The 26,096-nt window shown below is 45.6% G+C and overlaps 1 protein-coding gene across 1 annotated transcript in view; it reads left to right on the forward strand.

Moving 5' to 3' along the window:
- Window positions 1–26,096, forward strand: part of DENND1A (DENN/MADD domain containing 1A) — a 414,277-nt gene that overhangs the window by 161,833 nt on the left and 226,348 nt on the right. The window contains exons 6-8 of the mRNA XM_012721213.1: window positions 18,218–18,287; window positions 23,067–23,147; window positions 25,640–25,693. Coding sequence (XP_012576667.1) covers window positions 18,218–18,287; window positions 23,067–23,147; window positions 25,640–25,693 — 205 coding nt within the window. The remainder of the gene's footprint in view (window positions 1–18,217; window positions 18,288–23,066; window positions 23,148–25,639; window positions 25,694–26,096) is intronic.

Genomic DNA, 26,096 nt, shown 5'->3' on the forward strand with positions numbered 1-26,096 from the left:
GATCCTCTAAAGTGACCATTTTTAGTTAATGTTAGAATTAGTAACAGCCCCTTCGGGCTTCGAGAAATCCTGTCACGTCTGCTGGTGGTGGCCGTCTGCAGTGCACGTGAGCCCTCAGTGCTGGTGTGTGCTGCTCTCGCCACACCATGTCTGTAATTACCCTTGTTGATTTATGCATCTACTCTCCTTCCAGACTCCAAGCTCCTTAAATCTGCACTTCACCTCGTAGCCCCAGGACCCAGCAATAAATGGCCTCCTAGTCAATAAATGTTTGATGACTGACTCATCAATCCATAGGGTACTAAGGCCAAAGAGTCAGAGTAGATAACAAAATATACAGTAGGCAGAATGATCTTCTAGTTTTGAGCTAAACAGACATCTTAGAAACTGGGGGGGTTCCCTATGGAATGCAGTAGAGTTTGATGTTTTTGGACAATTCTAGGTATTGAAGACAGCTACTGCTCTACTGTATGATCCCTCAGGCCAGAGTGACCATGTCCTATAGCCCCTAACTTGTGAGAGAGAATAATGCTGGGAGATGCTGTGCCATTGAGGGTCAGGATATTCCGCCGCAGGGGTGGCTGGGATAGCCTTCGGCCCTACAGGTGTGTAGCTCTTGCTAAGTCTCTCCCCCCTCACTAGACTTCCTTTCCACCTACTTTAAGGGTTGAGAGAGTGTCTGCTCTTACACCTCCTTTGCCTCACCTCTGGGACAAGTATCAGAGAACTTTAGGCCTGCTTTTTTTTTTTGGTCACATAGCAAATCCTTAGCACCACCCGCGGGATTATGGCCAGTTTTTTTAGCTAAGTGACAGCGTGGAATGATGTGGAGGTCCTCAGCCTTATTTGGTATAGACACACTCACATGTGAGATGTGTCTCAAGGCGTTAGTTAGTACCAAATATCATAGCTGGTCCAACTGTCAAAAGAGTTCTTTTTTTTTCCCATTTTTTTTTTAAAGATTTATTTATCGATGCCTATAGAACTGGGTTAAGGCCAGAGGTGCAGGAGCCATGAGACGATTCACTGGAGACAGAGTAGGGAGCAGAACAGGCAGATGGGCAAAGTACACTGCTGAAGGGAACAGCAGGTGAGACAAGAGAGGTCTGCTGCGCCATGTGGGTCACCTCCTGGGCGGGGATGAAACTCACATGAAGCGGCTGCAGCCAGCTTGCGGTGCTGTGTCCTAACCTGTTGCGCCACCAGGGAGGGCCCTATAGGCTATTTTAATACCAAGCAGGTATTAAAGGGATTCCTGTAATATTCTCTACCCAAGGTCAGTGACAGCCAGTGGTACAAGGGACGCCTATTTGAGAATATGTTATTAGAACCTGCCCTTCTCTTGCCAGCAGTGGGGAAAAGGCTAACATATATAGGCTGGTTTGAAAGATCATGATAGAGGCTGTATCAGTATTATTTAATTTATATCACACTCTGAAAAAGGCAAAATTGCAGGACACCCTAAAGAGTGAATTTTATTTGCTTTTAAAAAAATTTTAAAAGGCAGTTGGTGGGAAGAACAGGTGGTAAACACAATCTTCACAGAGTGGCGAGAGCTGTGATACATTACTGGACATACCATGAGAAGAGAGGGGGACTGACATGGATGGGACACAAGGGAGCACTTTGAGCTCCTGGAAATGTTAGCTGTATTGATTGTGGTACCAGTTACTCAGCTGAAAAAAAGTTATCAGAGCTCCTCTACATGTACATGCGGAATGTGTGGCTTTTGATGTATGTAGACTGTGAATCAAAGTTAATTTATAAGAAAGAAAAAGAACCATAAGTGTTGCCTCCTGCAAACCCTGCTTGCTTGGTGCTGAGGGCAGTCACGGTGCGCCTCAGAGCCTCGTTTCTTCCTCTGTCAGTTGTTACTGCCACTGAGTGAGGGGGAGTGAAATGTCTTTCAGCTCTTGGTCCAGTGCCTGACACAGTACTAGACATTTTCAGTCCCAACCATGAATGGCTCAGATGCAGTCTGTAAGTTAGCTGAAGCTGCTCTATTTTAGACCCATAAAAGTTAAATTGCAACATTTGTGAGAGGTAAAAATGTTAACATCCATATGTTTGTTTAATGATAGCTCTTAGACTCTTATGACCGTTACTATCTTTTATAGAACATCCTAAATCTTCCAGGGTTAAATCTTATCTAATTTGTTAAGACACGATACTCCTTCCATCAAGAAAACACAAAGAATTATTTGCAGTGTTAGCTAGAAAAGAACCCATCATTGATGAATGGTTGGAGAAATACTGGTGACACGTTTACGATCCCATCTTTTTTCCCTTTGCTTTCTTCTGTCTTTGAAATGAAATCTTTATCTTGTGGCAAGTGAATAAATATTAATAAAATCCCCATTGACCCTTGCTCACTCTTTTGTGGCAGATAAACTCTTAAAAGTGATCGTAGAGGATGTGCATATGCTTGCAGCACTCAGCCTCTACTTGCTTTTCAGACAGCACTCTTTCTCCTGAAAGCATGATGACAACTCCCACTGGCAGTCCCGGCAGAAGCTGCCTCGCTGGAGAGCCTGGTCTCACCGTGAGCTGTGATGAGTGCCCTGTGCTGTCTGCATTGCGTGATTAAATCAGTTGTAACTTTAAAAAAAAAGATTTATTTATGCATACAGAACTGAGGTACAGGCCAGAGTTTTGGGGGAGTGAGAGGATTCACCAGAATCAGAGTGGGGAGCAGAACAGGCAGACTGACTGAAATACACTGCTGAGGAGAGCTGTGGGCTGGTCAGGAGAGGTCTGCTGTGCCCGTGTGGGTCAGCTCCCAGCCTGGGGATCGAAATCTTGCTGCAGTGGCTGCGGTAGCTTTATAGTGCTGTGTTTAAACATATTGCACTACCAGGGAGGGCTCTAAATCATTTGTGACTTCCTCATTTTAAATTGCTGAAGGTGTGACCTACTTAGGTGACTAGATGCCCAGTGACTTGCACAGATGAAGTAACAGTTTAAGGAGCGCCCTCTTCTGAGCAGGGGACCTACACCTGTTACTGGGGTCCACCCCAGGGCTGCTGAAGGAGGTTACCCACTTCATGTCTCCACTCCCTTGGCGGGAGACCTGTTTTAGCTCTTGCTAAAGAGCTAAAAGTCACAATACTCTGACTGAAGCCACCACTTCCAGAACATCCTCCTTCTTTGAGAACTTCAGCTGACTCTGTAAGCTTCTTTGCTTCCAGAAGCCCCCTTTCAGCTATCTCCCGCTCAGCTGTTAACATGACCTTTCCTCTAAAATGACAAACCTGAATGAATCCCTTCTGTGCGTTCAACCACTCTCAGCTTTCAGGGAATGAGTTCTACTCTCCCTACTCTCACACAGAAAACTCACAAAGCTGGTCTCTCTGGATTTGTCTAGCATCATTTTCTGCTCACTGCCAAGATTCCCCATTGTGTTCCCATCATGCTCCTTCCCTGCCCCCTATAGAACCTGTACCTCCAAATCATTTTTGGTTCATTGTCTCTGTGCCTCTATTATTTGTGTTTCCGCCAGATGCACTTTTCTTCTAATTTCTTCTCTTCATGGAGCAAAGGCCCCTCTGTTCCCACAACTCCCTGGCTCTTTCCTAGTGTCCTCATGAGGCATTGGGATGAGGCATTCTCATGTCTGTCTTCCCCCTAGAGGCTTCAGTTCCGTGCAGACAGACAGTAGGTGTCTTGTTCATTCATTTATCCTTGTAACCTAGCCTTCCACTGGCACCTCTAGAGCCATGCTAATATCTGCATGAATGGTCAGTCTTGTAGGTTTGAGGTCAGTCTAAGTGGGAAAAATAGATTCTGATCCACTTTTCTACCTCCTTGAGATCACAGGTGGTCTTGATTCAGGGTGTCTCACTTCCAGAGACCCTCAGTGTTTCTTGAGGCTGACTGCACCACATTACAGAAGGTCATGAGAACCCTATTAGCCAGCCACCCCAACCCTGGAACTGAGCTCAGAACACTCATGGCGGACAGAGCATAAAGCTCTGTGGTGACCAATTTGTCAGGGTCTGGATTTCTGTTTTATCCAGATTCCATCTGGGAACTGGGTCACCACACTTACGAAACACACTAAAGAATCAAAGAGGTAAATTTAATTCTGCCTCTCCATTCTACTGCCAAGTCAGATGACTTGGAAGTCAGAAGGCAGGGAGGGTTACACAGGTCGCTATTGGTTTTTATTCATTCATTTTATGTATGTATGTATGCATGTATTTAAAAGGCAATACAAGTAATGCATGCTTATTGTAGAAAGTTTGGGAGATGTTGGGAAGCACAAAGGGATGTTGGGAAAGGGAAAACTCATTGTATGTATTGTAGAGTCTGCTTTTGTACTAAATATATTGCAAACAATTTTCTGCTATATTTCTGTAGTCTGATTGGAACAAATACATATTTCCTCATTTCAATAGGTCATGACTGACTGAATTATTCTATTGTACATTTGGCTTGCTTCCAAGTTATTTGAGATTATGAAGTAATAGTATAAGCAAATACTTTTTCTGATTTTTTAAAAAAGATTTATTTATTCATATAGAACTGGGGTACAGGCCAGAGATGCAGAGGGTAAAAGGATTTACCAGAGACAGAACAGGGAGCAGAACAGGCAGATCAACAAAGTACACTGCTGAGGGAAACAGCGGGCGGGTCAGGAGAGGTCTGCCTCGCCATGTGGATCTCCTCTGGGGCAGGCGGAAATCGAACTCAGAACTCATGCGGAAGTGGCTTAAGCTTCTCAGTGGCTTAACCCGCTGCGCCACCAGGGAGGGCCCTTTTTTTGATTTTTTAAGGCACTACATTCTTAACACATAAGCCAAGCAAAATGTGGAAAATAGTATAAAGGAAACATAGATCAATCATGACTCCATACCCTAAAAATAACCAGTATTAATTTCTTTTATCTTCTACTTAATGAGTGTGTATGATATGTAGTTGTAATTATTCTTTTTAGTCTTTATTATTTTGTGGGCATTTTCATGTTATCAGTAAAAAGAAATTCTAAACCCTAATTTTATATTCCTTGGTTTACCATGATTAAACCATTCTCATGGAGCATGTTCAGAAGTGTGTGTGTACACATATATTTATGTTCTGCTATTTTGCATAAAAAAGAATTACCACACTGAAAATATGTTACCCAAAAGAACTTATAACATTTTGTGCTGGTGAAAATACAAAAAAAGTCATACTTGTATTTTCTGACCTTTCATATTCTGCTTTTAGTAGCTTCTCACTGGAAGACAACTTTCCTGTTCTCTTTCATAAGCTGTGAGCTTAAGTATTTAAATCAGAAAAACCTATTTCTGCTAGAAAACTGACTGGTTAAGACACCTTTCTCTAAAGATGAGTACTTTTAGGGTTTCTTATGAGGGAGATACAATTCAAGAGCTGGTAGTCCTACAGGTGACCCAGGACTCAGGACTTGTTTAACCAAATGCTTCACTTTTCTCCGAACTATAATATTTTAACAGCATTGAATAACATCAGTTTTAGACTTTTCTAACACTACAAACTGCTTCTCTTGGTTTATAATAAAGCAACCAGCTGTAAGTACAAAGATTATATAAAAACTGAGGGGAAGCTGAAGGCGGGGAGCTGTTTATCAAGGCAACAATGGAGAGTGACAGTGATACTTAATGCTGAGAGCTGGGTTCCCTGGCTCACTGAGGAAACCCTTGCTTCATGCTGTGACTGTCATGTGGGCACGCTGCAGGGGAGGGCAACCGTCCCTCTGATCAGGGTGGCCCTGCCATGACTGCCCACGATTTAAAAATTTGTTCATGTTACCTTTCACTACAAATCTGAACCAGGGTTCTACTTTAGTGGAAGCTGCACATTCTTCAGCCCTCTGCCCAGTGCCTGGCTCTCACATGGCAATGAATGAATGTTAGCTACAGGACAAGTAAACTTGATGTTCCCAAGTGATGGCCCATCCTGACCATGAGAAACAGCCACTCAGAGGGGCGGTGTATGTGCTGGCAATGCTGTCAACTTCACTGATACTATTCCCTGGAGGAATTTTCCAGAAAAGTCCCTACTGGTATAGTGTGTCACACAGGTCTGGATTCAACCCTGTCACTCTGTATCTCTGGGGCTTTGTGCCAGTTACTGAGCCTGTTGGTCTCCTCACTTGTCATCTGGGGATATAGTGGTCGCCACTTAACAGGGTGACAGTGAGGAGAACGTAGGCCAGCATGTGCAGGGCTGCACTTGTAGGTGGTGGCCTCTATAAGGCCTGTGTTTCTTCATGTCTCAAGAGTTGCACAACCACAGAGCTACTCCCAGATAGGGGTCTCACGGACAGGCTATACTCCAGTCAGCAGGGTGAAGGTGTCTTGGTGTGACGAGTTTGGTACAAGAAATTGTCCTTCCTCAGCCAGGCCAGGTCAGTGGCAAGGTGAGTGCACAGCAGCAGTTTTCCTCAGAGTAGGAGAAGCTGGCGGGCAAGACAGATGCCTGTGGCAGAATGAAGCGAGGGGAAGGGCCACTCGGGGTGCTCACATTCCTGCTTTATGGCCCTCAAAACCCTCAGCTTTATTTCCCAAAACATTTTGGGAAAATCTTTTGGTGAGAGATACACTCCCTTGTTAAAGGTAACTTGAGAGCATTTCCTGTCTGTGTGTTGCCGGCTCTGTAGCTCAAGGTCCTGCTTCACCCCCAAAGAAGGCTTTGAACGTTAGCAGCCTCAAACAATCTCTCGTCTTATCACTTATTTGAACATTCCCTGCACAGGGTCACTCTTGGATGTGGTGCTCTGGGCAATCTCACCCCAAAATGCTTCCCTTCCTTTATTTAACCTCTGACCTGTGAAAACAAGAGTTAATCAAGAGTTCTAAGGCAGCTAAGAGGAAGGGGAAGTGTTTGGTTACAAATTAAATATGAGCAAGTCATAAGCCATAAATCCCCAATAGTGCTACCAGTTGCATGCCTCAAGTTGCATGTGGTACAGAGTTTTTGGGTTATAAATTCAAGTTCAGGACTCTGATTGCATGGGGGTGGGGGTAGGGTAAGGGGTAAGGGTGTAGGTGCTAGGTTAGTTTTCTTTTGGCCTACAATGCTTTGCCTTCTAAAACAACCGCTGTTTGGGGACCTGCTACAGGCAGTCCTCCTCGTTCTTGGTGTACCTCTGTCTCCTTCCTGCCGTTACCTGCCTGCCTGCTGGTGTTGATGGGTGTGCTGTTCCTGAGAACTGAGACAGAGCTGCTTTCCTGAAAGAAGTTAAGCATATGGAAAAAGTTGCCGAGGCCAGGCATTGAAGCATAGAGCGTAAATGGGTTTAAGAGACAGCCAGACACTTTTATAGAGAGATTTGCGATTGAGTGATATAACATGCAGGCAGAGATCTGGAGTGGAAATGAACTTAAATGAGTGCTATTCATGGAAAACTGATGCCCTGTCCAATCTAGCCTTTCCTTAATTGTCACCGTAAGCGTACATTTAAAGCTTTATACTTGAAATTAAAAAAAGACAACACAGTCTGTTTAAGACTGTGACACGGGCCATGGCTGCTCTAGATAAGTTCTTAGAAACTATACACTGAAGGGAGCAGAGGCACTGGGTCTTGACATGAGGTACTGGAAACTTAAAATATATTTCCTGCCATGTTTGATCAAAACATTTGAAAGCGAGCTATTTATATTTGTGTTTCTGAATATAACACGCACACTAATTCCTAAAGCAATAAAGAGCTGACACATGACTAGTGTCCCTGGAGCTGGCAAAGTAAGAAAACATGCTGGATTGTTGGGAGGCAGCCAGAGTCGGATTGCTCAGAACACGCAGAGTTGAGGGCTGGGGAGGCAAGCTTTCATCTCAGGACTTTACAGTGAGCACCACACGGTAAGGATTGTAAATCCTGATCCCAGGAAGGATTGTTCTGCCTGATCTGCAGTGCAGCTGGTAGCATGTTGTATGGAGCAGTGGGACGAGGCGAGCACGGTGCCGGGCCAGCCCTGTCTGAGCTGTGCTCTCAGTGGCCGAGTCACCTCCCTTCCCTGAGACTCAGTTTTCTTATCCGAAAAATACGATGGTAGTTCCCAGTGCTTGAGGTGTAAAGAACAAGTTTGAAAGCACCTCAGACTGGCAAATACTCTCTTCTGCCCGCCTTGCCTCTTAGCTCCCACTTCCCAGCTCTAAAAAGAGGAGGCTATCCTGGATCTCAGTGGGACAGTTGCTTTTGTTCACTCCCGAAAGTAGGACGGACTTCTTATGCAGCCAGTTCTGCCCTTTGATGCAGGTTTTTTGTTTTTGTTTTTGTTTTTATTTTCCAGTAGACAGTGCATGCCTCTCAGTCAATGAAAGCTTCCATGAGGTGAATGTTGGTTAGAACCTCACTAACTTATTGCATCATATTACAGTAGTAATTTCATCCACAAAATAAGGTTCTCTGAGTGGGGAAAAACTTGCAAGTGTGAATGTGGGAGCTAGCAGCAGCGTAAATTCGGGAAAATGATGAAAGGCCTGTGTGCTCATCCTCTCTGGGCTCAGTGGAAAATGCCTGCGGATTGCACCAAGTTGTCAGCGCAGGTATCATTACTCCAGAGACCTTCTGGCCCCAACACTCCCCAGGTGATGACAGAAAAACGCCGCTGTGCTTTTCTCCTGAGCCATCTCCCTCAATCACAGTAATAACGTCAGAAGTGAGAAGGCGCCAAATCCACTCTCTAAAAGCAACAATTATTGCAAACTCTTCCAGAGAGAAAAGAACCTTGTTTCCAAAATCAAATCCAAGCATATGTTTGGGTGGGTTTATATAAGCACAGGTGACTTATGGGAAGATTTGGAGTTTTTTTTTTTCCTAACACAAATTAATACTTCTACTCATTCAGTACATACAGTATGTTTTCCTCCATAGGTGTAATAGGTATCACAATGGGATGTTAATTATGGGCATAAATCAGAGACTTCTGAGCTTAACTGGAGACCATAATAAACTTAGCATTTGAGATGAGCAGCCTGGGGTAGAGCAGAAGGCTCAGATCGAGCAAGACTAGTTGCTGTAAAGGGCTGAATTTTTCCTTATTCTGGTTCTTCTGACTTTTGATCTTGGTGATAAGAGGGGGATTATATCAGGAAAAAGTGCTCTGTCCAAGCACAGGGATGACGCTGCCCTCCCACGTACCCCACCCTTGCAACAGCTAGGCAGAGTAGATGCTAGTTCACCCCCAGAGGAAAAACATGGTTGAGACCACAGCTGGTAACAGAACCCACACCCAGACCAGTGGCTCTCCCGACACTGCAGCCCGTGGCGGAGTGGCCAGCAGAGTGTGGCTTCCTGTGGTAAGACTTCATTCGCAGGGCTGCTTTCAGAGCACTGAACTGTGTTGCTGACATCACCGGGTCTTAGGCCCCAGACCATGAACTTCCCAGTGCTGGGCCTGGGTCTTTCCATGCACCTTGAAGGCTTGTAATGAGCAGTCTTGATAAACGTGGAGGAGTTTGTGGTGAGATGTGTGATTGACGGCTGTGTTTGACGAGCGAGCCGAATGATCTAGAAGTTTGTGCTGTTTGAACTGTAAACACCTCCTTCGTTTTAAATTCCAGAATGATGATCACTGGAGCTGCTTGTGGTTAGCTTGGGAGTATATGGTGAGCTTCCATCGGGGCTGGGGGGGCCTATGGCAGCAGTTTGAGCACTGTGGACCCACACACACCAGTTGTGTTTACAGGTGAGAATGAGTGTTGGCTAAGTGGACTTCGGGAGAAGATGTGTCTAACAGGGCAGGACAGTCGGGATCTCGGTCTTCCCTTCATTCCATTTCCAGGTAGGAGGGCAGCAGGGAAGGTGTGAGAGGAAGACTCTCTTCAGTAAGTTAGAAAAAGAGTAGGAGAGCAAGAAGAAGTTGGAGATGGGAGGAGGGAGAGTTTGGAGTGGACTCTGGGAGAGCATAGGGCCTATTGTTAGGTAGACTAGGAATCCTTGAAAGCAGCTCTAACGACTCACCTGTGCTTGAAAAATTAGGTTGCTAATATCATCAGCCTAGCTTGTGACATTTTCCCACAGCACTTGAAGGAGAAGGAGGAATACAAAAAGCAGGAGGTGGGATTTCTTGCATTGGTGGGATGGGCAAAGAGCCTTAGGTGGAGAAATCTCGGACGTGTGGGTACTTCTGATCTACTTTGAGTATCTGCTTGCTCTCTGCTGATATCTGCCAGCAGTCCAGTGACAGGGCTGGCAGCTAGTTCTTGGTTATTCTCCTGACCAAAATACTGCCTCCTAATGCGGCCCATCCCTCATCGAGAGTTGGTTGAGTCTGACTACTCCCCTGTGGCAGTGGCCTCAGAGACTGTAGAGATGATTTCCTATAGCAAGGGAAGTTCTGGTTCACTGAATGTCTAGCAGGGGCCAGCACTAATCCCAGAAGAAACAGTTGTTACACCCTCTTGGTCTGTCTTCTCCACTAATGTTGGCTCCATGAGAGCAGAGAAGACAGACCGATAAGCTTCTGCTATAAGTGACCCCCCAGGAGGGTCTCATATTCAAGGTGGGAAATGTATCTATTTAAGTGGGAACCAAAATTTTATAACTATGGGGGGAGTTTACTAAAATTCTATCCAAAAAACCAGAAAATAATATTTTGAAAATAAATTTGTAGCTATAAGTTTAGCTTAAATAATGAGTTAAGTGCCTGTCCTATTGGAAATCTAATCCAAAAAGGAGACATTCTCTCAAAGACACTAGAGGATGGCCCCATTTCCCCAAGGCATGGAGTTCCTTTACTTTGGTTATAACTACTGTGCCACCAGCCTGGCTTCTCCTGATTTTTCTCTTCATCCCTTGTTACCTGGCCAACTGGTGCCAGGTCATCATCACTTGGTCACTTGGCTACACCTCTGAGTAAGTGTCTGGATTTGTGAGATCCCACACCTTTTGCCAGGGTTGTAGTTGTGTTTGCATTTTACTGTAGGTGTTCGACCCGCCAAGAACAGATGAACGGGAGTGGGTGCTGAGTCCAGCCGGAAGGGCTGAGTGGGAACTTACTGTTTGAAGTAGTCACGTGGTTGGTTGAAATTCTTGTCACAGGTTTGCTTCCCATCCACTCTGATGGCCATGCGCACAAGGGATGATTCCTACCATGCTGAAGGAGCCTTAGGCCCAGACTGCAGGGATTAGCGTGTGCCACCCCAAACTGAGATTGGCAGGAAGGCTGGGCATAGCGGGCAGGAAGAGGTCTCGGGCGCCAGATTGGGTGTCTCTGTGTACGTCAGCTACGCTCACTGGTGGGCTATATCTGTAGAAGAGGAAACCGCGTCTCGGAGAGAATGCTTTCCCGAGGCGTCGCAGCTTGTGAGTGTGGGGACTGAGATTTACTCAGGGTTGTTTGACTCAAGTCTGAGGCCTCCCCAGGAGGACAGGCTGCTCGGCTTCTTGAAATCTGGCGGGTTTTGGTTTTTAATATGAAAGCTTTAAATGCTGACAGCCAAGCAGCCTTAACCAGGATATTGCTCCAGCCGAAGAATCTTGGCAAAAATCTATTGACAGAAAGTAAGAAAAGAAGGGAGCCTCCTCTGTGCAACCGAGATGGAGTGTTAGCACAGCTTAGGCAGTGGGAAAGTGGAGGGGAAAGTGGGAGGAACCCTATTCTTAGCCCTAGGCTTATCACTCCAGACGTGAGTAAAGTAGATCCGGGAGGGACCCCTTCCTCCCCCTGTCCCCAGGAGGCCCTCTTTCATCACACAGTACTGTATGGCAGTGGACCATATCACATTGAATGTAATTTTAAAGCTTAATGACGGGGTACTTTTTATCTTATTGAGGAGCCAGAGCATTATGTTGATCTCTTTCAAATACTGTTTATGACTATGTTATATCATCTACAGTTTTCTATTTAGGGTAGCAGAGCAGACACTGGTCTGATAAGGCTGAGATCCACTGGGCTCTTGTGAGGGTTAAGATGAAGGAGAAGTCGTTTCTTTTTTCGTGGTTTCCAATACAGCTGACACTTGAACAACAGTGGGCACTGTCCCCACCCCTCCCCCACAGCAGAAAATCTGTATAACTCTGACTCTCCAAAAACTTACCTGCTAATTAATAGTAGCCAGGTTTCCCCTATAGGTGTGGCGCCTGACCGACAGTTCGGACACTAGCAGTCACGCTAGCAGTCACCGTCCATTCCGTGCAAGGGTGTCCGCACAGGTCTTCACGCGCATGGAGGTGCCTTGCTGGCCCAAGGCAGGTGGAGGTGGAAGGAGAGGCAGGGCAGCCGGTGTAGCTACAGAAGTGTGACTTCGTTTCTGGCTTGTCTTTTTCCGTCTCTAAAACTGTCTGCAGTACCCACCCTTCTACCTCCTGCTTTAGCTTGGTGCCTGGTCACAGCAGGGCCGTGAAGCTTTCAAAACAGTCTCGAGCTGCCGGAGCCCTCTGCCAGCTGGCCTAAGGCCGGCTTGTGTGCCGCTGCTGCTCTGGCCTTCTCCCTCCGGGGTGCTGGCTCCAGCACCCATACGTGCACCTGTGCATTTCAAAACTTTTCTTTTCCAAACACAACTGTCTAGTGCTCAGAAGTTAATTCCCTTTAACTGTCCCTTTGGTTCCCACTGATCATAGAATAAGGGAGGCCTTTGGGTGTGGCCTATGACACGACCTTCAGAATATTATCTAGCCCAGATTCCCCCACCGTCTGTTCATCTCTTGGTATGCAGCCTGCGCCTCTATTCCAGCTCCATACATTTCGCAAGTCAGAACCATGGTTCATGCCTGAAAACCATTGTTTGTGAGTGTATTTTTTGGCCTCTGATGCTCATATCTCCACTGTATGCAACCTTCCTCCCATACATTGAACATTGTAATAGCAAATTTATAGAAAAGCTACAAGTATAATACAAGTGCCCCTTTGGGAATTGTCAAAGTAGTGGCCAGTTACATGAACATAAGTTAGAATGTATTAAAAAGAACATTCTTTTACATAATTATGTTGCAATCATCAAATCAGAAAATTAGTATTAAGTTTGATACAGTATTTCCATGTTCTCTCTCTATATATTATATATATATAAGAATTACATGTTGCATTTAGTTATCCTTGAGAAATAGCTCCTCAATGTTTCCTAGAATTTTACTAGTTTCACTTAGGCTTTTGATTTGCATACCACCCTTCACTTGGGGTTTATTTACTCAAGGTTGTCTTCTTCCTTGGCAGGATTGTGATGGGAGTAATTCTGCTAGTGGGCAGACCACCGCCTGTCCCATTACTTGATTAAGGTCATGTCTTCAGGCATCTCATTCGTTTCCCTTTTGTAATGATTAAGTATACTGTGAAGAGCTAACGTACATTCTCTTAAAGACTAAATAAGTAATCCATCCTCATCAGATTGTAACTCATGTACTTGTATCAGCAGACTCTGATTTCCTACTTTATTATAATAGCATCTCTTTCTGTCATTGTTTGTTTTGATGTTCAAGTTGTCATGGATCTTGTCAGTGACAGCTCTTTCTTGCTGGCTCTTACTTCCTGTTGACCTCTCCTGTTCCTATAGTAAGTACTGCCTTGTTCCTAGCAGTGAGGTATTTCCCACTTCACCTTGGAATCAGACATTTCTTCTGGTCCTTTTTAGTAGAATATAGTACTTAGCAAACAAGACCTGAGTTTTAAGCATCTCATTATATTGGGCTCTCTGCTTTCAGTGGCTAGAGGCTCTCTGCTTTCAGTGGCTAGAGCTAGAAAATATACATATTATGTATCCCACGTTATACACACATACACGAGTATGCCTCTATCCACCCATCTGTATCTGTCAGTCATGCTAATTTTAAGCAGTTAAATCCAATTGCAATTGACACCAAGTCATTCGTTCCCCCACCACCCTGGGCATACATATTGGTAACTCTCTTTCTGGGTAGTCGTAAACTTGGTTCCCATTTATTTATTTGGTTGGTCATTTGTGATGATCTGTCCCCAGTCTCCCTCTTCTGTAGCCACTTCCTCGTGGCTGACTTCCTTGCCCCATCTGGACGCCAACACCTTAGCACTAACACCATGGCAGCTGCCGCTGTTTCCTGCTCACCCTGACATCTTTTTCAGCTATTTGGACTCTGCCTTGCCACTGCACGGAAACCCTCTTGCTCTCTAGGCTCTGACATCTCACTTGCGGTCCTTCCAGAGGCTCCTCTTGGATTCCAACACCAGCCTAGCCAACCTCTTGCTGCAGAGATGCATTCTCTATCCCAGGCCAGGTCTTACCCTGACTTATTCCCCTCTTTACCCTTTGAGTCCTTATACTCTGAGCCAGGCCACCGCCCATGTGGACACCTGCCTCCCCTTGCTCTCACTTCCCTGTAGCCAGATCACCCTCGGCACTAAGGGGCTCCAACACTCTGTGCTAGGTGGAGCCTTCCTCAGTGCAGCCAGCTACCACCAGCTCTGTAATGCTTTTCTCTTTGAATACTTGTGACACTGAAGAGATAGGATATTTCCGCAAGGCCAGTCATATGTAGGTGCATGTGCACACACACGGCAGGGAGAGGATTCTAGGTCAGTTACAGTGCATGCACACCCACTCCCACAGTGGGAATATTATCCTTATGGTCCACTCAGTGGAGCAAGGTGAGGACATCTGAGTCCTCAGAGGGACTCAGTGCCTGACTTCCAGCCAAGAGTGGGCCGCTCTCCAAGCTGACAGCTTTGAATGAAGATTTTTTTACTCTCTGTGTCCCCCAAACTTAGGCCAGGTATTTTGTGTCTACACATACCACGCCTGTGTATTTTGGGGGCAACATGAAGGCTTCTCCAGGTGATTTTGTCCATGGGCCAATTGCCTCTCTGTGCTCCTTCTGAAACATGCCATGTGTATCTCACCAGGGCCTGTGACAGCTGCTGAGAGCCAATGGGAGGTGGGGGGAGACCTGAGCACTGCTGGAGCTCTTCTCAGGTTGAAGCTTTCCCATTGCCGGCAATGAAGCAAAAGCCTCCAGTAACTGTTGGGCCAGGCAGGTGAGAGCAGAGCCCAGGACAGTGATCTGAGCCACAGCATGGTGAGCGATGCATGAGCCCAGGCCGTGCCCAGGAAGCAGGCTTTTCCGATTGGTTTTTCCCATCAAGACCATGTGGCTGGAGTCTTGATAATGCTCCTTTATCCTTTTATAAATCAATCCCAAAACCTAAGCTAAGTTAAGCACTTGGGAAAGATATCCAGCTCCCCCCACCCTAACTGTTACTCCTTATGTTTGACTCTTCTTGCCACTAGGACTGTGATGTGGGACCCTTTGTTACCAGCTTTTCAGCTCAGCCTTGGCCTGGGCCCGCCCCATAGCGACTCCCTCCCGCAGCCAGGACTTAGGTTTCTCAGGGAGGGAGCACTGGGGCCAGCCCCAGGGCAGCAGCCCCTTTAGAGTCCTGGGGGGTTGGGGGGAGTGTGGTAATGGCCAGTTTGTTTCCTGTCTCTGGGCTGGGAAGTGGTGTTTACTCCTTGATGACAGACAAGCCCAAAATGGAGCGGAGGGTCTCCAGATCCTCACCTGCAGCCTCGGGCCTGCGAACGGCGGTGCCAGCGCTAATGAAGCAGCACAGGAAGCGCCACTGGACAAAGTTCAGCTGTGAACCCTGGCCTCCCAACAGGGAAGGGGTTCCTTTGAAGACTGGGACAGCTGGGTTTTGGTTTCAAGACCTTAACACTGCCATCACTAGATAGCCATCTGTCAGTGCACAGGGGGCCACATGTGGGCAACAGTTGTGTCCGGTCAGGCCGAGGGGGAGAGAGATGGCTGATTTCCAGGGTAACTGCAGGGCCTCCTGTGGCCGAGGGCTCTGCAGACCGTAGCCAAAAAGAATCAATTTGGTGAGGCTGAGGCTGCTGGGAGAACCTGGCACTGGAGGCCAGAGCACTGCAGGCCAGGCGGCCCCAGCACACCACCTTGTTTCATCCTAACAACAGGGGTCATGAAACTTGAGGTGCTGCACCCGAGCTCTCCTGGTCATCACGCCACCTCGGCCAAAGCTACTTCCAGATAGTCCAGTACCTGGGTGACGCCCAGAGCCAGCCTACCCAGCATTCAGTCAAGTAGCCCTCCAATGAGTTCAACTTCTCTCATTTACTCGAGGCCTCCATTTTCTTGCCAGGAAATCTTTTTTCTTTTTGATTTTTCCTCCCCCTTGCTGACTTTCAGGGCTTGATCTAACTGGTGGTATTTTTTTATTTTCAAGAAAAAAAAAGAAGTGTAATTCTTGGTTGAATTTGTTTACTAAGTGTCCTCTAATCTGCGCAAGAGTTTTCCTCTGAGGGGATTTATTGTTCCTACCATAATGGCTTTTAACTTGGCTGAGGTTTATTTAACAGAATAGGAAGGGAGAAACGTATCTCCCCCCTAATCCCTCTTGAATGTTTACACAGCTCTGCCAAAGTAAATGCCGTGTAAAGTGGCGGCTGGCATTTGCTCTCTAATAGTCAACATGCAGCTGCCAGAGCTGATGGGAACATATTAACATAAGTGATAATGCTGTCATAGAAGTGAAAAGTTAAGTTGCTTATCAGTATATTTTGATAAGCTACTTAAATTTTACAGTAGCCTTGGGGGCTTCAGACAGCCATCAGTGTCCCCTCCATTGCTTCTCACTTCATTTATTACCCTCCGAGGAACAGCTGGTAATCTGTGTGGGGCGCTGGTCCCCCCTGCCTGCAGGATGGAGAGGTCTGGCATCGGCCTCCTCTCGGAGTCCAGATCCATCAGGGGCGGACGCTGTCAGCACAGCCGGGCGGCATGGTGGGGACGGCCAGCGCTTGGTACGCCACCCTACTCCTGGCCATTGGATGTCTCTTTGGAAAAGTTTCTTCTGGAGAGCCTGGCCAATTGAGATGATGACAGGCTTCTTGGGAGTGAAGAGCTGTTCCGTCAATTCTCTAACCCTGTGCTTTTGCTGTGAGGGTGTTTGGTTTCATGTATTCCGTCAACATGGAGTGCTGTGGGGCCTCCCCGGTGGCACAGGGAATCTTCACATTGCCAAGCCATTGTGGCCTGAGTTTGATCCCTGGTCTGGGAGCTGACCCACATGAGGCAGCAGACTTCTCCTGTCTTGCCTGCTACTCCCCTCAGCAGTGTATTTTGGTCAATCTGCCTTTTCTGTTCCCTTCTCTCTGTGTGTCTTGGGAATCCTCTCACATCCCTCCCCTCTGGCAGATATAAATACAATAAATCTTAAAAAAATACACTGCGCGCTGATGGAGTGCCCCCACTCAGTGCTCTGCCCTTGACCCTCAGCCCTGGGAGGACACTGAAGAAGGATGTGGTACTTTTCCCATGTGCACATAGTCTAGTCTGTTGGGAAGACAGACCCCCATTGAACACAGCTCGTGTGTGGGGGGCACATTATAATAAACATGCGAACCAGTGAGCAGCACAGAAAAGAGAGGGCTGGGGGCTGGGCAGCAAGGACGGGAAACTCAAAAGAGAAATCAGCTAGACTGGACCAAGGAGTTCAGAGGGAGAAAAGGGTCAGGTGTGTGTGCAAGTTCAGGTAGGCTTGGGGGTGCTTGAGCATTCTCGGGGAGGTTCGGCGATGATCAGAGACTGTGTGTGGGGAAGTAGAGAGAAGGCAGCAGAGAAGGAGTCTAGGGCCTGATGGTAAAGAGCCTCGAATGCTGTACCAAGAACTCCAGTGGTGGGGCACCATTGCAGGAATGTAATCCAGTATGCGGTTAGCAAGAGCACTGTAAGAGATGCTGGCCTTAGGGTCACAATGCTCAGGATAGGTGGAGGGTAATGGGGCTGAGGGGACACAGTACATACATGCAGCGACTGCACTGTAGGGGGAATATTTGATGTCATGATCTGAGTGGATTTGAGCTCATGGGGGCCTTTGGGATGCCTTGCAGACAGCACAGTGGAAGTGGTGTGTGTGCACGTGCTTGTGCATGTGTGTATGTTCGTATGTGTGCAAGCATGAGAAACTTGAATAGAAGCTTTCCTGGAAAGGGTGGTGTGGTGGGAGAGGCCTGCGGGCTGTTATTCAGAGATGGTTCCTGATTGCAGAGTCAGCTTTGAAATTCTTCTCTATGAACCTGTTCTAGCTCTGAGGCACGGGAATAATTTATAATGGACATTCAATTTTCTGTCTTCACAGGCAATTTCTTAAAATCCCAGAAATAATTAGCATTTTACCAGTCTATGTTTCCAGCACAGACTGTGAGAGGAAGAACTGTTCAGGATGTAGAGGAAGACTGTAATATACCAGTGTCAATTTAACTCCTAGTAAAAGTTTTTGACCTGCATACTAATATTTTATGTTTCCTCTTCTTTCCTCAGTTACCTTCCCTGGTTTGAAGTATTTTATAAACTCCTTAACATCTTGGCAGATTACACGACAAAAGGACAGGTATTGGCCTTTTATTTTATTCTTTTTAATGAGTAAATTTTAACTTTTGCTTGTGATTATAAAAAGAAATGCATACCTTCTATTTCATCAAAATGTTTACCAAAAAAGTAATGCACACCCATTCTAGAAAGTTTGGAAAATTAAGATATTCATAGGAAGGAAGAGAAAAACACTCCTAAGTGGACCCCCTGCCCCTTCACTAAGGTAAGTATTAATGGCATTTGGGGATGTACTCCTCCTTTGATTTTTTAGTTAAATAATCAGTTGTCCCATGGCATTCACTTAGCTAATGTTCACAATAGCTAATATTCTCCAGCAGCCATAGAAAGTTCATGACATGTATTAAGTTATTTTGCTGAGGCACAAATCTGTACTTCTTGTGTCATGCAGTACAGCTGGGATTTGCGAGTCAAACACTACACTGGCAAGGGACCCAGCCAGCTGTCCCGAGTTCCCGTTTCAGGAAGGCTTTGTTGTGCTTTTACAGTCATTTCTTAAGGGTCTGAAAATGAACAGTTCAGCTGAACATCCCCGTCCTTTCAGGAGAAGGGGTGTGCTGAAATGTCTCCAGGGGGTGTTGGGGGAGAAGCTGGGGCTGAGTCAGGCTCCTGCAACCCATGTGTCAGGTGTCCTGATGTCGGCAGCCCCCTCGCTCACACCAGCAAAACCTTGTGAATACTTCTTGTGCTGGATAGCACGATGCCTGGTATCATGCTCACTGCAACTTTTGCTGTTGGGAATTTTTGTTATTTGGGGTTCTTTTCACTATTTTAGCTATTGTCTAGCATTTTTGGTGCAGTTAAGCATTTTCTCTATTTTGAATTATCTCCTTGAAAGGAAAATCACATACGGGCTATTGTTGAGCAGCAACATCTTAAGACTTTTGCCCAACTGCTTTCCAAAAACACGGTCCTGATTTCTTTTATTTTTTCTATTATTTTTGTTTGCTTTGTTTTAGTACTTTTAAAAGGCTGCCCCTTACTAGCAGGGCCGCAGAGCGCCTCACTCACCACCTTCTCCTGGTAGCGCTAGTTGAGTTCAATGCTTATTTGATCAGTGAGAGTCTCCCCGCTTTAGCTGCATTTCTTTGATGAGTGTGGTATTTGTCCTTAGATGTAACTTCTCATATTTTCCTTTTTGTAATGACTTATTTTATTGAAAGCGATCCATTATTCATAAACGTTAAAGACATTTCCCCCTTGTTTTTATACAGAGCATTAGCTCCTAGAAGTGTTTCACAAAAAGGGGCCAAACCTACATAATGTGGCTGGGACAGGAAACTGCGTTGTGTTGGTCTCCTTAAGGTTCCTCCCTGGGCTCTGAGGAGTCCTGTGGCAGAGACACCCATGCTCAGGGCTTCCCCTCGCACGTTACCGCAACACTTTTTCTTTTTTAAAGGGCCTAATTGACTTCACCAAACAGTTCATGAGTTGGGTAGCTTCCCCTCTAGTAGGTAGGAAGGTGGCCCTCCAAAACTTTTTTACTCCATGACAAATACTGACACCTGGCATTAGTATGTTTCCTGAAACATGCTTTGGAAAATGCTGTTTTGGAGGGAAGGCAGAAATTGTGTGTAATAGATAAATCTTTCCTTCAAGTTAAATTTACTCACCAGTAAGTGTATTTCAGAGGCCACAGTGATCTGAAGGAGTGACTGAAAGAAAAGATTCCCATGATCACTACACTCCTCTGAAAGGAAGTTTGGGGACCAGAGAAATTCTGTCATTAAAAAAGTGATTTTCTCTTTGAGAAACAAGTCAGGCGTTCACCTTGGGTCTCTTCATTGATTTCTGATTCACAGTTCACCTTAGTGAAACATTCAGGTTTTCACTGAACCCTGCGTGAGCTCTCCAGAATGTAAGTTGTAGTAACATGTGGGCTTTTGACAGTTTTAGCATTAGAGCTTGACTTACTTTTTTCCCCCCCACATTGATGCTCCAGTTAGTTAAAAATAACAAACATAGTAGACTTTTAAAAACACGCCTTGTGTAGTGGGACAGGCTGTGTGGGTGCAGCCTGCATGCTGCAGAGACAGAACGTCACCCTGTCACGCTGGTGCACCAAGCCTGGCCGTGGCCCTTAATGTACTGCCTCTTGGAATGTTGGAGCCTGAGATCAGTGATGTGCTTCAGTGGCATCGGTTTTCTCTATACCCACAACTCTTTTTACCAAATGTATTTCGGTTAAAGAAATTGTGCAAAGATGCTAGGCTATCCGCCTACGTCCGGCTCAGTTGTTTGCAAAGTATGGGTCAAGACCCAAACAGACTTGACCTGACGTGGTGATCAGACCCAGACTGGGGCAACAAGACCTCCCATGGAAGGGGTGGCAGGAGGTGAGGAGGATCTTTGAGCCAAAGCAGCCTGGCTGAGTGTGTCTATGGGGTGAGGGGATTGTTCACATGGGATAAAGGTAGCAGCATCTTGGTACCAGATCTGGACTCTAGTGGGGCCCACATGCCCTAGCCCAGTGGTGTTGGAGCACAGGGTGCAGATGGAGTGTTTGTAGGGGCACAAGAGATCTGGGGATCAAAGGGTAGACAGTGGTGCCTAGTGTTGGGGGGAAGAAGGGGCAGTAATCAAGTTTTGGTTACATACAAATAAGTAATTATTAGGAAATAGGGGTAGGATTCTTCACTTTTGTAGAATATAGTTACAAGTATATAGAGTGAGGAGATGAGAATGATTCTTATAGTGGGCTAGAATGGAGTTAAGTGGTGTGAATATGTGACTTTTAATATATGTGGCAGGTATAAAAAGAGAAATGTAAGTGTGTGTTGCGGATCTGTGTGTGCAGATTATATTCCCTGGCTGTTTCCTGTGAAAGGTCCTGCACTTAGCAATACCCACGCTGCAATGAGCACACCTACTGCCCAGATCCTGGTTTCTAATTACCATTTCCCACTAAACAGCATCAGGACTCCCTGAAGAAATATCTACATCCAGGCCAGCACAAGGAAAGCATAAATTCACCCTGGACTTTCTTCTTGTGCCATAAAGTTAAGGAAGTACTCAAAATACTGGGCACATGCCAGGAAGACACAAAATGGTCTAGAAGTGGCAGGGCTCCCATTGCTCATATATGGTACAATCTGTGCATCAAATAACGATAGCAAAGGATTGTGATCCATGGAATAAAAGAGGAAACCATGTGTCCCTAATAAACCTACATAAATAAATCAATTAAAATTTGTTGAGGAAAGGTATGTTTACATAAACTATCACTGCACAAAATGCTTAGCAAACACAAAGGGAAAATGGGCGATTTCACAGCGGAGACATCAGATGCATTAATCAAATGATCAAAGAGTGCTGCATCAGTAAGGGGATGAGCTAAAACTGGAATCAATAGAAAACATCAGACAATTGAGAGTCTACAGAGTGACTGGTCTGACTGTCAGGAAGACTAAGGATTGTTCCAGGCTGGCAGAGACTAGGAGTCCTGATGGCAGTAGGTAACAGGTGATTCTGAACTGGATCACACTTTTGTCAAGGACCTTGTAGACACGCTTGACAGAACTTGATGGGATCTGAGGTTTAAGTGGTTATGTATCCAGTGTTAATTTCGTGATTTTGTGGATTAATTGTGGTTATGTATGAGAATGGCCTTTTTGTTTCTGGGAAGATAGTGTGCAATGTTGACAATTTTCAAATAGTTAAGATACAAAAAGTTCCTTTTTTTTTTTCATGGCCTACAGTCATTCTGTAAAATTGAAATTGTTTGAGGGTCTCAGATTTACAGATTAAAATTAAACGCGTGCATGCATGCTCACACACTTTCACTTCTCTGAAATATATTAACTGATCAGTGTTCAGCGTGAAACCAACTTTTCATCCAGGCTCATCTTGTCTCCTGAATTCGCTACCAAAGACAACTGTGGAGCTGGTGGTGTAGAGCTGGGGGTTTCGGGATTGGGGGGTGGGGTGGGAGGTGTAGGTGTTGAATGCAGACAGCCTGCCTTTAGATCCTGGCCATCCGATTTAGTGACTGGCTGATTTGGACAGGTTGCTTCGCCCTTTGGAGCCTTTAGTGCTCAATCTGTAAAGTGGGCAGTTGGGAGGATCAAAGAGATAGTAAGTGGATACATGTGTCAGCTTATCACTTGTATATTACTAAAACTGAGAATTCCACAGGGTGGGAGAACCGCCTTTTGGCTAATTCCATAAGCAGTGTTCTTTTGAGCATTTTAAAGGTGAATCTGTTTTCAATCGAACAATTTGCACTGCTTTGTACTTCATTCTTTGGCTCAGTTTCACTAATTAAAATGCACAGCCACCATCCTATATCACAGGCTGTTGTATGTAGTTCATTTTTAACTTTCCATAATTGGATGCTGCCGTGTGTATCCAGTGAATACTCAATAAAATTAATTGAGGGTAATGATGAAGACGAGATCTATAGTGTCATCATTATTTCTCCCCACCACCCCCGCCCTGTGAGCTAGGGTTGTTTGCATTTAAAAGTTGTTGCTATGGAGTTGAGAGGATAGATTTGCTGGGAGCTTATGGTATACGATCCATAAAAGGCGGTCATGGTAGGTGTCTCGCTGAGTAGAAAATGTCAAACTTGGTGTGGGAGGCTCTGTTGGCTCTTACATGGAGCCAGAAGCGGTGACTTTGCCCAACCCTCCTTGACTATCAAGCTATTTCTGTCCTGGGGCCAGCACCTCCCCAGCCCCCTCAGCCATGAGGGCCCCAGCTTAATGTGTGCCCAGACCCCTCTGCAGGTCTCTGGCACAGGGCTCAGCCTTACGTCACTGAGGACTTTTCTTTCTTTCAGGAAAGTCAGTGGAATGAACTTCTTGACACGCTGCACAAACTTCCCATCCCTGACCCGGGAGTGTCTGTTCATCTCAGCGTGGTAAGTGGGGAGAAGGCCAGCCAGCTCTGAGAAACCACAGTAGCGAGCCGGCAGATGGTTTTTGTCATCTGCATCTTCCCCACCACAACCCCTCACACTCGGACACCTCCGGGCTTAAGGCAGGGGAGTTAAACTTCCCATTTTTCTGGGATGCCAAGAAAAATGGGCCTCAAATGGCTGACTGAGCTCAGACCTGCTCTAGTCAGCGCCCGGGAGCTCAGCAACCCCTTTGTCCTTTTCTAAGCAGCTTGATCTCTCGGCTTCAGCCCGTAATGACATCCGACAGGTAGCTGTGGTATAGCCCGCCTGGGTCACCAGCTGCTGGGGAAGAAGGGCCACTCCTGCCCCTGAGTGCCTGCCAGGCCTCAAGGACAAGCCATGGCAGGGGCCAGAGGAGCCATTTGGGGGTGGGGGACTGTTTCATGCCATTGGTTACTGGGAATGTTTCCGACGCCCTCTGGTCCCAGCATTTCATGGGCAATGGAGCAAGACAGAATCTCAAAGGACAGCCTGGGGCTACTGGGTTTGGGAATTGTGTGGCTCCCTGTTTTACAATCCGTTGCCTCTGTGAAGGCAGATACTTTCTTTCCTCTTAACTAGGAGTGCCTCCTCCACATTTCTGATTCTAAAGGACTAGTCTCATGTAGATTTTAGTACCTGAAATGTTGATAAAATGATAGCCCTGAACTCTGTCTTTAATCACAGGAGGATATTCTCCTGCCTGACTGTAGGTGATTGAGCAATAATTATCTTATGTTAAACTAGCATTTACGGACTTCTGGGCACTTCACATGTCCAGAAGTGTGATTTCTGCCTGTAGGTTCAAAGTAGAGGTTTTGGCGAGAAGGCAGGTATTCTGAGGTCACATGAGCTACTAAATGGCCGCTTCAGTGTTCCTTGTTCGCTTTCCCTCTCTGTGCCAATGTGAGACTTTCACCAGTGGACCTCTGTTGCTCAGCATTTCCTGAGACTCCCTTCTAGCCATTTAGTATAGAAGTTGGCCGTTTTATGGTGTCAAACATAACCTTGTATCCTATCTTTACTATTTTAATACTCATTGTTGAAAATCATAAGCTAGTTTCCATGGTGCATGGTGTCTGCGATATTCTAAAGGTAATATTTTGGCATAGAAACATAGGTTTTGGAATAATGTATCTCAGTGTGTTACCTTTTTGTAACTTTTTCTGTGTTTTACTTTTTAGTTATTATTTTCAGTGGTTTTAGCTGTAATTTACATATAAAAAGCATAGATCTGTTATGGAAAGAGGCTTTAGTCATATGGACCCTGCTTCAACCCTGATTCTGCCATCAGCCAGCTATGTGACTATAACAAGTTACTTAATTTGCCCATTTGTAATATGAGAGAATACCTGTCTTTAGGTTTGTTACGGCAATTGGATTTATGAAGTACCTAGCATAAAATCTTCCCATGTAGCAGGTATTTAAGAAATATCTGTTGAACATTAGACAAGTCACTCATACTATTATTGTCATCATTGTCATTACTGCAATTGTCCCCTGGGCCTTTCATTTCAAGGAGCCTATAGAATTCATTCTTCTCAAGACCCACTTAATCGCGATTATCCAAGAATGGAGGGGGTGGGAAGACTTCCTGAAATGTCTCTTGGGGGTCCAGGTTTGAACGGAGGCCATGGCTAAGCCGACCTTCTCTGCATGTGACCTTTCCTGGCCTTTGTACAATCTGCTCTTTAATTGGCCAGCACCCGCTCTCTCCATTCCTGTGGCCATTGTCCTCTGAGCCTTTAGTAGCACAGAGGAGGTGTCATCAGTTCAGCCTGTTGTCATTTAACAAGGACCCATGCTTGTTATGGACATGGAGATGCCTCATTGAAAGTTCTCTGAACAGGTCAATTTTTCGGCTCCACTGAGTCTCCTGCTCCCTTCCCTAGGGTCTGCACTGGAAGTCAGGAGGCTTATTTATTGGAAGTCAGGGTATGTGGAGTAGACAGAATTCCCCACTGTTAGCCTCTGTGATGGTCTCAGTGCTGCAGTCCTCTGGCCCGGCTGCCCTGGCCTTCAGGCTGGATTTTGCCCATAGCCTATAGATGGGTATAGTTTCAGGTACTGAAATGAAGTGACAGGCTTGCCACTCAGATGCTGACATGAAGACCACTGCTGAGTGAACCTAGTGATACCTGGTCCCGCGAGCCTACTTGGCTCATTGAACAATACATCAGGAAGCTCGCAGCTTTAGTGTGCTCATGAACCTGCAAGCCTCGTTTGGGAATTCAGCCTTTCCTCTCTTGGAACTTTTCACTGACACTCCCAAGGAAGTTCACCCCTTGTAGGAAAGAACAGTATCTGGCTTTAACCCAAATTTGTACAAAGAAAATATTTCATAGATGTTTCTAAATAAAAACTGTTTCCTTATCTGAATAAGGAAACATCTTCAGATCATTTAGTTAATTTCTGAATGATGTGCCTGTTGCTCACTTTCACAAAAATAAATCACTTTTTCTTTTCTTTTCCAGCATTCTTATTTTACTGTGCCTGACACCAGAGAACTTCCTAGCATACCTGAGAATGTGAGTATTTATAACAAAAAATTAACTTTTTTAAATGGCAGGGTGCTTTTTCCTATATAAAAATAATGCTTTATAAAAGCAAAACCAGGTGGAAACTATCTGAAAAGTTTAGAAAATTTACTAATGAGTAGTAAAGACAAGGAGAGATCATTTTCATACTAGTCAAACCTGTTAACATGTTGCCTCATTCTAATCTTAGAATGTATTTTTTTTACAAAGTTATAGCATCTAATACATAAATATTTTTCTGTTTTCACTATAAGAATATGTGTTGGGGGGGTCCTCCCTGGTGGCACAGTGGGTTAAAACACAGCACTAAGAAGCTAAAAGCCACTTCCACATGAGTTCGATCCCTGCCTGCCCCGGAGGTGACCACATGGCGCGGCAGACCTCTCCTGACCCC

This window comes from Condylura cristata, unplaced genomic scaffold (genome assembly GCF_000260355.1).
Source record: "Condylura cristata isolate star-nosed mole 26May11 unplaced genomic scaffold, ConCri1.0 scaffold00006, whole genome shotgun sequence".
In the NCBI taxonomy this organism is placed as follows: domain Eukaryota; kingdom Metazoa; phylum Chordata; class Mammalia; order Eulipotyphla; family Talpidae; genus Condylura; species Condylura cristata.